This window comes from Muntiacus reevesi, chromosome 9, assembly GCF_963930625.1.
Source record: "Muntiacus reevesi chromosome 9, mMunRee1.1, whole genome shotgun sequence".
NCBI lineage: Eukaryota > Metazoa > Chordata > Mammalia > Artiodactyla > Cervidae > Muntiacus > Muntiacus reevesi.
The window spans coordinates 39,815,517-39,825,838 of record NC_089257.1 but is presented as its reverse complement, the minus strand read 5'-3'; the positions used below and the strand labels follow the sequence as shown (position 1 = coordinate 39,825,838).

At 54.2% G+C, this 10,322-nt stretch overlaps 1 protein-coding gene and 1 pseudogene across 1 annotated transcript; one reads left to right on the top strand and one right to left on the bottom strand.

The window, feature by feature from the left end:
- The first annotated feature begins 262 nt into the window (after positions 1-262).
- On the top strand, positions 263-2,804 carry LOC136175762 (ecto-ADP-ribosyltransferase 5-like). The gene is made up of 4 exons (XM_065945988.1): positions 263-343; positions 1,320-2,043; positions 2,634-2,666; positions 2,752-2,804. The coding sequence occupies exons 1-4, from the start codon at positions 263-265 to the stop codon at positions 2,802-2,804; spliced, it is 891 nt and encodes a 296-aa protein (XP_065802060.1).
- A 3,020-nt stretch (positions 2,805-5,824) lies between these two features.
- Positions 5,825-9,837, bottom strand: LOC136175182 (GPI-linked NAD(P)(+)--arginine ADP-ribosyltransferase 1-like; annotated as a pseudogene).
- Between the last annotated feature and the right edge of the window lie 485 nt (positions 9,838-10,322).

The following is a 10,322-nucleotide window of genomic DNA, read 5'->3' as shown; positions in this document are numbered from 1 at the left end:
TCCAAGGAATCAAGAGGCGAGGATCGGAAACGGGTTGTGCTGGGGAAGAGGTGAGAGATACTATAATTCAAGCTGCACCCACACACTCAGCCCTGCCTTTAGCCCTGCCCATGCCCTGTCTGGCCAAGTCCTGGACCAGGAAGCCCTCACAACAGAGAAGAAAGGCTCCAAGTCCCTGTCCCCATTTTAGCAAAGCTGAGACTCCACCATCGCTGGTCTCACCCTCAACTGGATCTCACTCTCCAAGAATCCCACAAGAACAATGCTGGCAGCTCTGTTGATCATCCTTGGCCGCCTCAGCCTCTACATCCTCACCAGGGTTGGCCTTTACTTCACCAGACAGGTAACATGGGAGAAACATCTGTCGCCACAAAGGAAACAGTTGGGGTGGACCCAGGGCCTGACTCCTTCTCAAAGATCCCTCCCAGGGATGCTTCTCTAGGATGTCATCCTCTAAATCCTCTTCCACTCAGGAAACTCCACCCCTGTAGGGAGCTCCAAGTTATGATTCCATCTCCCAGAGTCCCACCTCCACCTACTGGTCCTCCTGTGACCCTCCTTCCTTCATACCCTCCTCCCCCGGGATAGCCTCCAGCTTTCTCCTCTCACTTCCCATCTCCCACCCGTGGCCCAGCCTGCACATTCTCCTTAGTGTTACCCATGTATGACCCTCCTGCAGCCCCTCCCAGATCAGGGCTTGACCTCCTCCCCACTCCCACCCCAGCTTGGAGGATGCAGGCTTCTAGAGCAGGAGAGGACTGAGTCTCAGAGCTGACAGGGACCTGGTGTGGTGTCTGCACACCTCTGTGGGAGAGGGAAAGAGTCAGAGGCTGGGCATGGGGTCAGGTCGTTGGAGATTGAGTGCTTATTGGTATGTCACCTGCACACGGAGTCTTAAAGCCGGAATGGTGCTTGGAAGCCACCCAACGCCACATTCCACCAAGTGCAGGAATCTCTTTAATGATAGATGATCCCTCTTTGTTAGTTAGGATCTATATGTGGTCCTGACAATAACGCTGTGAAGCTGGAAGTATACTGAGTTTGTAAGTAGAGGACTTGAAGCCCAGAGAAGTTAAGAGACTTGCCCAAGATCTTACAGGCAGTAGGTGGTGAATTCAGGATTTGAATCAATGTCTCTCTGACTTCACTGCCTGTTATTTAAACCCTTGAGCTCTTGCCAAATATCAGACTCCAGATATTTGAGCATAGAAATGAGATTCTGCGTTTCTGAAATAATCTGTGTCCAGGACCTTAGTCCAGTACCCTGAACTTATACATTTTCTGAGTGGCTCCTTTCTTCCTTTTCTCCATATGCCCAGGGTATTACCATCCAGTACCTGAGGCTGGCTCCAGATACATTTGATGATGCCTATGTGGGCTGCTCGGAGGAGATGGAGGAGAAAGCAGTGCTTCTGTTAGAGAAGGAGATGGCCAACCATGCCCTGCTGCGGGAGTCCTGGGAGACAGCCCAGAAGGCCTGGGAGCAAAAACGTCCAGGGCTCATTCTGCCTCCTGGCTTCAGAAGCCAGCACGGAATCGCCATCATCGTCTACACCAACTCATCCAACACTTTGTACCGGGAGCTGAACCAGGCTGTGCGGACTGGCGGTGGCTCCTGGGAGTCCTACATGAACCACTTCCCTTTCAAGGCCCTGCATTTCTACCTGACCCGGGCCCTGCAGCTGCTGCGGGGCGGTGAGGGCTGCAGCAGGGAACCCGGGCAGGTGGTGTTCCGAGGCGTGCGCAGGATTCACTTTGAACCCAAGAGTGTGGGGGACTCTATCCGCTTGGGCCAGTTTGCCTCCAGCTCCCTGGATGAGGCAGTGGCCCGCAGATTTGGTAATGCCACCTTCTTCTCTCTAAGGACTTGCTTTGGGGCCCCAATCCAGGCCCTGTCTGTCTTTCCTGAGGAGCGTGAGGTGCTGATCCCCCCATATGAAGTCTTCGAGGTGACGAGTTTCTCTAAGGAAGGAAACCAAAGCCTGGTGACTCTCTCCAGCAGTGATCAGATGTGCAGCCACTTTAACTGCGCCTATCTGGGTGGTGAGTCATGCATGAAGGGAAGCAGGACTGCCAGGAGGTCCCCAGTTGATTTCAGTCCCCAGGGCCTTCAAGAGACCCACGTCATTAACGGGGAAGTTGAGGGCCAGAAGCTAGTTGGAGATATTTTTCTCTGTGACTCGGGTTCTGCCAGCTAAGTGGCAGTCAGATAAGTGTTTTCTGCATGTGTGAATATTCTTAGATGATTCTTCAAATGTTCCCAGAAGGTTTCTTCTGCTACACGGTCTAATAGACCAAAAAAGAACCTGGTTAAGGAGGACAATAGGCAGAGGAAAGTGGCAGGAGTGCAGCTTCAGATCTCAGGAGGCCGTGGGCATAGTGGGTTGATGGGACCCACATGTGCTATTCCCCAGTGCTGAGGCAGGACAGAGTGACTGGGCCAAGATGGGGCAGAGACGGAAAGGCAAAAAGGGAAGATTTACTGGAAGAAGGAGGAGGAAAGGAAGTCAGAAGTTTATTTGGGAGAAGGGGAAGATGGATTGAATTGGGAATAGTTGTACCAGGGCCCGGTGGGAAGGGAAGTTTGTGGTGTGAGGGTCTAACTGGAAGCCTCACTTTGCTGTCTGTTGCAGAGAAGAAGAGGCTGAGCTGTGAGTCTGTGCCAAGTGAGTCACCCTCAGGTCCCTCCCTCGACTGTTTGACTCCCCACTGGTCCTACTGACCATTCACTCTCTTTTCTTCTCTCTCCAGTAGGAGGACAGGGAGACTCACTCTCCAAGAGGGCCTTCACTCTGCTCTCCTAGAAGACCCTGCTGTTGGCCTCTTGGGGGTTCCAGCTCTTACGAGTTGGGCTCTGAACCTTCAGTGCTTGCCACTTAGGAGTCCTGGGAACATGTGACCTCCAGATGAAGAAGGGAGGCTTCAAAGAGCTTGGAGAAGCAAGAAGGTGGTTTCAGACCCAGACCTAGCAGCCATGTCTCCAACCAGGATGTCCGGGGATCTGAGGCCATGGTAGGGTGGAGGGAGCCCCGCTGTATGGTGGAGACTCCTGGGAACAAGCAAGGATAGTGCTGTGATGGCTACTCCATTAAACAGTGCTGCAGTATGGTGACATCAAATTTCATGACTGCTTTGTGTCATGAGACTGGACTATCTGCCCTGCTCTGGTCTTATGGGACTCAGGGACTCAAATGAATGACTTCTTGATCACTTTTAGATATGGTCCAGGTGCAGACCCTTGTCACACCCCATAGCCTGCAACCCCGGATACTTTAATAGAGAGGTTCCTCACAACAGCCTGGAAGGCAGCAAGGGGGACAGTTCCATCAAAAGTCTGAAGGAGCTTAAAGTAGGATCCTAAGCCCAAGATATCGGGTCCCTAGAGCAAGCCATTTCTGTGTGTCCTGTCCCATCAGGATTCATTTTGGCATTGGCTATCTCAAAACATCATGAGACAGAGATTCTAACACACTCTGGAGACATCTGAGCTCCAGAGCAGAGACATTTTTGAGGCAAGAAAAGAAGCAGTGGCTCCTTTGAAGTGACCCCCGCCCTCAGCCATCTAGGCTGCTCCAGTCACAAGAGAAGAAGGGACCTCCCCCAGCATCAGGTCCCCTCCTCGGCCCCCAGGTCTGCCTCCTGGGGCAGGTCCCCGGCCCCCTCTGATTCTTGCTCCCTGTGCACTAACACGTGAGCTGGGGAGGAGGGGGCAGACTCCCCAGAAGCTGGAGCCTGAGCCCCTCCAGCATCCAGAAGCCCTCTTTCTGAAGACCCCTGGGTTCCCACCGTCGCTGGCACTGTCAGCTCCGGGGTCTCAGGGATGGGGGGCTCCAGGTTCTGGAAGCTGTTGCGCACTCGGGTGATGTAGCGACTGAGGATGCTGGCTCCTCCGGGCGGCCGGCGTGGCCCTGCCTCCACCACAGCCCGCTGCACACCGGCTACCTCACTTTGCAGTCGAGACACCGTCTTGGTGAGCTCTGTCAGTCTGTTGCCCAGGTCTGGGGGGTGGGAGTAGAGATGGGGGGGTCTCTCAGAAGGTGAGTCTGCCCTGGTCCATCTCTATCCTCAACAGGGGAGGGTATGCCAGAGGATCCTGAAGCAGGGGAACTGGAGGAAGTGAGGGACTGCTACTGGGTTGTTGGCCAGGTAAGCAAGCTCCATCAGGGGTGGACGAATCAGCAGAGTGTGTGGTTCAGAGATACCAAGAAGGAATCTCTTATGGACCAGAGAGGGGGTCATGAGTCATAGAGACAGAAATTTCTAGTGGGTTCAGAGGGACGTCCACTCTCCCTGCATTCCTGCTGCCAACTGAACATGGCAGTCACTCAGCCGTGTCCAACTCTCTGCAACCCCATGGGCTGTAGCCTGCCAGTCTCCTCCATTCTGACCCGTGTCATGAACTGTTTCTTCCTGGGCATCTTCTTCTCCATGGCTCTGGTCATGAGCCTTCTGGTACTGATGCAGGCCCTGTGAGTCCCGGGGGTCTGCTGCAGCCACAGCACCTCCAGATGGGGATGGATCAGTCAGGCCAGGTGGTGGTCCTCCCTCAGGCCACCCGGTGTCTCTCCACTGGGCCTCAGAGCCTGGGACGTCCTCTCTTCAGCACTACTGACTTCACGGACCAGAAGCAGTATTCATCGTCTCCTCTGCACTCTAAGCTCTAAGAGAAATCAGAGCTTGCTGCTCTGCTGATTCCTGCAGAGGAGGAACTCTAAGAAGGGTCAAGATCGAAGTGCAGTTTGGGAGGGACAGAACTGAACTTCAGTGGTGAGTACAGTGCTTTCAGTAAGGAGAGAGCAGGCATGACAGCACTGCCCAATTTCCTGTCTTCTCTTCCTTCCCCTGTGGCTGCTGTTACAGAGACTTGGTCTAGCCTGATCCTGTCTAGGGGCTCAGGGAAGGTGACTGGGGATTCAGGGTTCCTGGTTCACTTTCCACAGCAGGAGGCCACATAAGGACTTGCTTGGCCCCAAAGCTCCAACTCATAATAAAATAATGTGTGCCTTGCACCTCCTCTATGTCCTGTCTTATCCTTAGGCTCTTGGTGGTGCAAATTGGGACCCCAGCCTTTTAGGCACCAGAGGACTCATGAATCGGAGTGGAAATCACATCTTTGCTGACAAGAAAATGACTGGGCTTTGGCTGAGATCCCTAAAGCTCTCTCTGCTGTTCTCTTTCTCTCCCCCATCTGGACTTAGGTCCAGCCCATCCCTGTTCTCACTATGTGAGCGTCACACAGTGACATCTGGAGAACTTGAAGATGCCCAAGGTAGGGGAAGGACAGGGACCAGCCATTCACAAGGTGTTTGTTCCTTACTGACTTCCACACATTTTCTGGTGCCACCTCTTTACCTCGGACGCAGTCCCCGTCCTCAGAAGTTCACAGCTGGGGGTGGGAGACCAGAGGCAGGGCCCCTAATTTAGCAGGGAGGAGAGGTCAGAGAAGGCTTCCTGGAAGAGTGAAGAGGAGCTGTCCGGGTGCACATGGAAGGCATTTGAATAACATCAGTGAATACCACAGCCAAGTACTTTTCTCTCCAGTCACCATGCCTCCAAATACTTTAATCTTCTATTTCCAAGTGAGGGGTTACTTGTCCTCCAGGCCCCCCACCTCTATTCAGCATCTGACTCCTAGAACCCTGGGAGAGGCTCAGTCCCCACATTTTCTTCTTCCCGCTAGCAGGCCCAGCAGCCGCCAGAGAAGGTCCCAGAGTTTCCTGCAGATGGAGTTACCCCGGATCATGGCCACACTCAGAGCACGCATGTGGCTGACATCCTCATGTTGGGCAGAGGTGACAGGCAGGGCTGTTCAGTGGCTGATGGATTAGAGGAGGCCCGGACTCTCTGGAAAGACCTCCCCAACGAGGAACCAGAGCAGCAGTAGAAGGGACCAGACTGCAGGAACGGGCCTCTGACCCACAGCTGCAGGGAAAACAGAGGCAGAGAGATTCAGGGACAAAGTGAGGAAGAATTTAGGGAGGAAGGTAGACAGAGAAGAATAGATAAGGAGAGTCCCAATTCCCCTTCCAGAGGTCAACTTGTCTATGCCCCAGCCTCCTATTAACGGCTTCCCTTGTAGTTCCGTTGGTAAATAATCTGCCTACAATGCAGGAGACCTGGGTTGGATCCCTGGGTCAGGAAGATGCCCTGGAGAAGGAAATGGCAACCCAATTCAGTATTCTTGCCTGGAGAATCTCATGGACAGAGGAGCCTGGTAGGCTATAGCCCATGGGGTCACAAGAGTTGGACATGACTTAGCGACAAAACCACCACCACCAACCTCCTATTGACACAACTGAGGCACTGCAGGGTGGGATGAAATGGGGGAGAGATCTGAGTGGGATCTGGTGGTGCCGATTTTTGTTCCTCTGCCCAGACTCTGGTGGGAGAGGTGCTGGTGGATTGGGATGGGGGGTGAATTCTAAATTTTCTCAGTTATTAAAATTACATTATCAGAATCCAAAGATGATCAGAACTCAAAAATGATCAGAACTCAGATACAATCATCAGACTCAAAGAAGCTGGCTTGGAAACTGGAGACCTGGCTGGTCTTGACTCTGCCACTAGCTCACTCTGTCACCTGGAGCAAGTCACTTCTGTCTCTGGGCCTCACTTTGTTATATAATGAGGCCAGTATTTCCTTTCCCACCTCCTTCCAGTTGATGATTGTGCAGTAAGGACAACATGAGGTGCAGGCCAGCCTGGTGTGGTGGTTCAGAGTTGGGCTCCAGGGCCAGGTTATCTGGGCCCCATCCCTTGCTAGGTCTGTGTGTGGGGCTGGTTGTTTCACCTCTCTGTGCCTCTCTCTCTCATCCAGGGAACAGGTTTGATGAGAGTATCTGTACCATCGGATCATGGTGAAGACTCATGTGCCCGAACCCTGAGTGGTATTGTGTGGTGGAGAAGGGTGGGAGCCAAGTGGAGGCTGGGGCTCCTTCCTGCCCACTGCTCTCAGAGCCCTGAGGGAGGAGGCAGGACCCAGCGTGAGGAGGAGCTGTGATTTCTTCCCTGGGAATGGCCTGTTCCCAGCTGGAGAGGTGATGCCTCAGGCAAGCCCTGGGCCCGCAGGTGTTCAAGGAAAGAGTCATGGCCACAGAGAACCTGGGGACCATCTGGTCCAATGTGCTTATGATACAGATAGGGAAACTGAGGTTCAGAGAGGAAAGATTGGTCACAGATTTGGGGCAGAGTCTGGGTTAGAGCCCAGGTCTCCAGCACCCATGACCTGACCTTGACCTTGGGAGGCAGTCTGAGGGAGTTCTGAGCACAGTTACAGACAGAGGGCTCCCCAGCGGAAGGAGGAGAAAGCGTGGGGAAGACTTTGTGGAGTGGCCCTTCCAACTGTCACCTCAATGCAGCCTGGAGCTCTCTGGGGTCTGATCCGTGACCTCCTGTGAAGGAGGGGCCAGGCCCAGGCCTGGGTGGAGGGGAGCAGGTGTGTCAGCTTGCCAATCAACACCCATTGTACACCCTGTGGGAAAGGTTAGCAATCCCTACAGGTGTCTGCTTAAGAAAGTCTACTTTTTTTTTAATCAAAAGAGGGGGATGTTTTTCATTGAAGGGGGATGTTCACCCAGGAGGGGGGCCCAGACCTAGGGCAGTCAGCTCATCTCCAAACAGAGCCCTGCCAATGCCTGCAGCCCTTACCTGAGCTATCCAGACGGCAGCGCTCAGACTTGCATTGCTTGTCTGCAGGAAAGAAACAGCAGAGAATCAAAGGCTCAGTGGTTCTCTAGGAAGGAAAGGGACCCCAGAGCCCCTCCCTGACTTGCTCTCGGAGAAGCTGGTGCCTTTTCCCCTGATTCTGCTTCCTTACGGTGGGACCACCCTCGCCTGGGTTTGACTAGACCCACGAGCAGCGGGGCCAGGAAGGCCCCAGTTCTCAAATCCAGGGTGGTCTGGGCTCTCCTTCTCCTCCCTTGGCCTGTAACTTTGCCTCCATACCGCACCCACTGCTTCTTCTCCCTTGTCTTGTCCCAGCCAAGGAGGGGCTCGTTTATATTCTTTGTCTGTCTTCGTCACCTTCCATCAACTCATGCGTGCTTGTGATGCTGTCCACGGTGGGATCTGAAGTCACACTGGACCTACTCCCACTTGAGATGTGGTCCGTGGATCCAGCCAACAGCCTGCCTCTTACAGGAAAACAGCCTCACAAGCCCCTGGGCATCCTTCAGCCAGGACCAGAAGCCCACAGCCCCTTCAGAGACTAAGGACCCAGACTCATCCTCATGATTACTCCTCTGCCTGGTCCTGGGATGGTGGAGAGGAAAGTACCCGAGACCTGTCAGAGCCCGAGCTAGAACTTAGGGGGATGGCACCCACATGCTGTCTCACCACCTCACCATCATCTTGACCCAGTACACGCACAGACCAGGTTTTCTGATCAGTCAAAAAAACATACTTCTCTCAGAAAACAGAGATGGGGGCCCACACTCATTTCTGGCAATAGTTTCCAGCTGGGAGAGAAGCCTGATCAAGTCTGTTTAGTGTTCAAATGGCCAAAAACACCTGTGCTGGTCAGAAAACCTTCTTCAGTCTCCCAGCAGGCAAGTGGCCAGCTCTGACTTAGACACCTCCAGGGTAAGGAAGGTTATGTCTCCCCTTGGATGGAAAGGGTGGAGTGGCTGGGGAAGGGTGAGGTCCTCCTCACTGATTTTGATATCTGTGTATGTGTGCCCTGAAAATGGGATGGGGAAGCCCACCTTGTGCACAGCTGCTGGCTGACACGTGCCCTGCTCACCTCTGATGTACTCGCAGTTGTATGTGCTGCGCTTGCCCAGGGACCGGAGGTAGATACAAGAGGAGCCCTGGGCCGACCTGCTGGCGTTGATCACCTGGAAGGTCTCAAAGGGAGGGATCAGCACCTCCTCCTCCCCAAGAAAGAAGAAGTATCCCTTGATGGGGGCCCCAAGGCAGGTCCAGATGTCAAACAGGGTGCCTTTCCCAAATCCCTCGGCCCCACGGCTCTTCAGGGACGCAGAGGCAAAGCCCCCCAGCCTGACAGTTGCCCTGGTCCCCGGAGGCCGGAAGCGCAGGTCCTGTACCCCTCGGAACACCTGGTGGCACTTAGTTGAATGCTGGTTGCTGTGCAGCAGCTGCAGGGCTTCGGTCAGCAGGAAGTGGAGTGTCTTGAAGGAGAAGCGCTGGAGGTAGTGGGCCCGGGAGCTACCCGCCTTGCGCATGGCCTTGTTGAATTCTTTGTATAAGGAGCCGTTGGCCCTGTAAGCCAGGAGGGCCACCCTGTGCTCTTCCCGGAAGCCCTTGGGTGGGTCCCAGATGGGCATTGAGCCCCCAGGCCTGGCGCTCCCGCCACCGGCTGCTTGCCTTGGCCCAGCCATCGGCATACACTTTGTTTTCCTGGAACTCTGTGCGGTTGAGATCCAGGAGAGCAGCCTCCATGGCTGCAGCACAGCCAACATACTGGTCATCAAATGAGTCCCGGGCCCTGTCTAGGGGCATTTCTCAAGAGAGGAGGTCTCATCATATGACGGGGTGGCTCTGGGCCTGCGAGAGGGGGAGCAGCAAGGATTGAGAGGTTAGGCCCCAGGAGAACAGGAGCCCTGTTATCCAGCTCCCCCCGCCTCCACTGAGCTGAGAGATACGAAAGGCCCCTAACACTCTTGGAGTGGAAGGGGATGGGGAACTACCAGCAGTGGAGGCCCTGAGACTGGGCTCCAGGGCTGTCCCCTCAGACTCAGCCATCCCCAAAGGAAGCATCCGGCAGAGTTCAGAAGCCAGCAGCTGGGGCATGGGGACAGCAGAGGATGACCGTACCTGGAGTGCTTCCATGAGGCCCATGGACACAAGCAACACAGACATCACGGCAGGGCTCTGCATGTTGGAGATGACCCTGGTCAAGTCACTGTCTGGGCCTCAGTTTCCTCACCTAGAAAAAGAGAATCTGCACAGTTCTATAAACACTAATTGGGACTTCCTGGTGGTCCAGTGGCTAAGACTCCACTCTTCCAATGTAGGGGGCCCTGGTTTGATCCCTGGTCAGGGAACTAGATCCCACCTCTGCAACTGAGAGTTCACGTGCTGCTACTGAAAAGATCCCTTGTGCCACAGTGAAGATGAAGGACCCTGTGTGCCACGAGTAAGACCAGCGTAGCCTAAATACATAAACAAACAAACAAAACCCACGAATTGCCACCTTGTCTGGGTCACTTGCACTGCTTGGCACAGGGTCACAACACAGAAATGGAGTTTCAGAAAAGAGAGAGGACTCTTCTTGCCAGAAGGAACATGGGAAAGTTCTGGAGGAGGCAACTTGTGACTAGGGTCTTAAGGAATAAAGAGGAGAATAAGGCGTCAGTCAATGG

Excerpts from the sequence above, each read along its gene's own strand:
- LOC136175762 (XM_065945988.1), top strand. The coding sequence starts at position 263 with ATGCTGGCAGCTCTGTTGATCATCCTTGGCCGCCTCAGCCTCTACATC. Across the intron at positions 344-1,319 it reads GCCTTTACTTCACCAGACAG|GGTATTACCATCCAGTACCT; the intron begins GTAACATGGGAG and ends CCATATGCCCAG. Across the intron at positions 2,667-2,751 it reads GAGCTGTGAGTCTGTGCCAA|TAGGAGGACAGGGAGACTCA; the intron begins GTGAGTCACCCT and ends TTCTCTCTCCAG.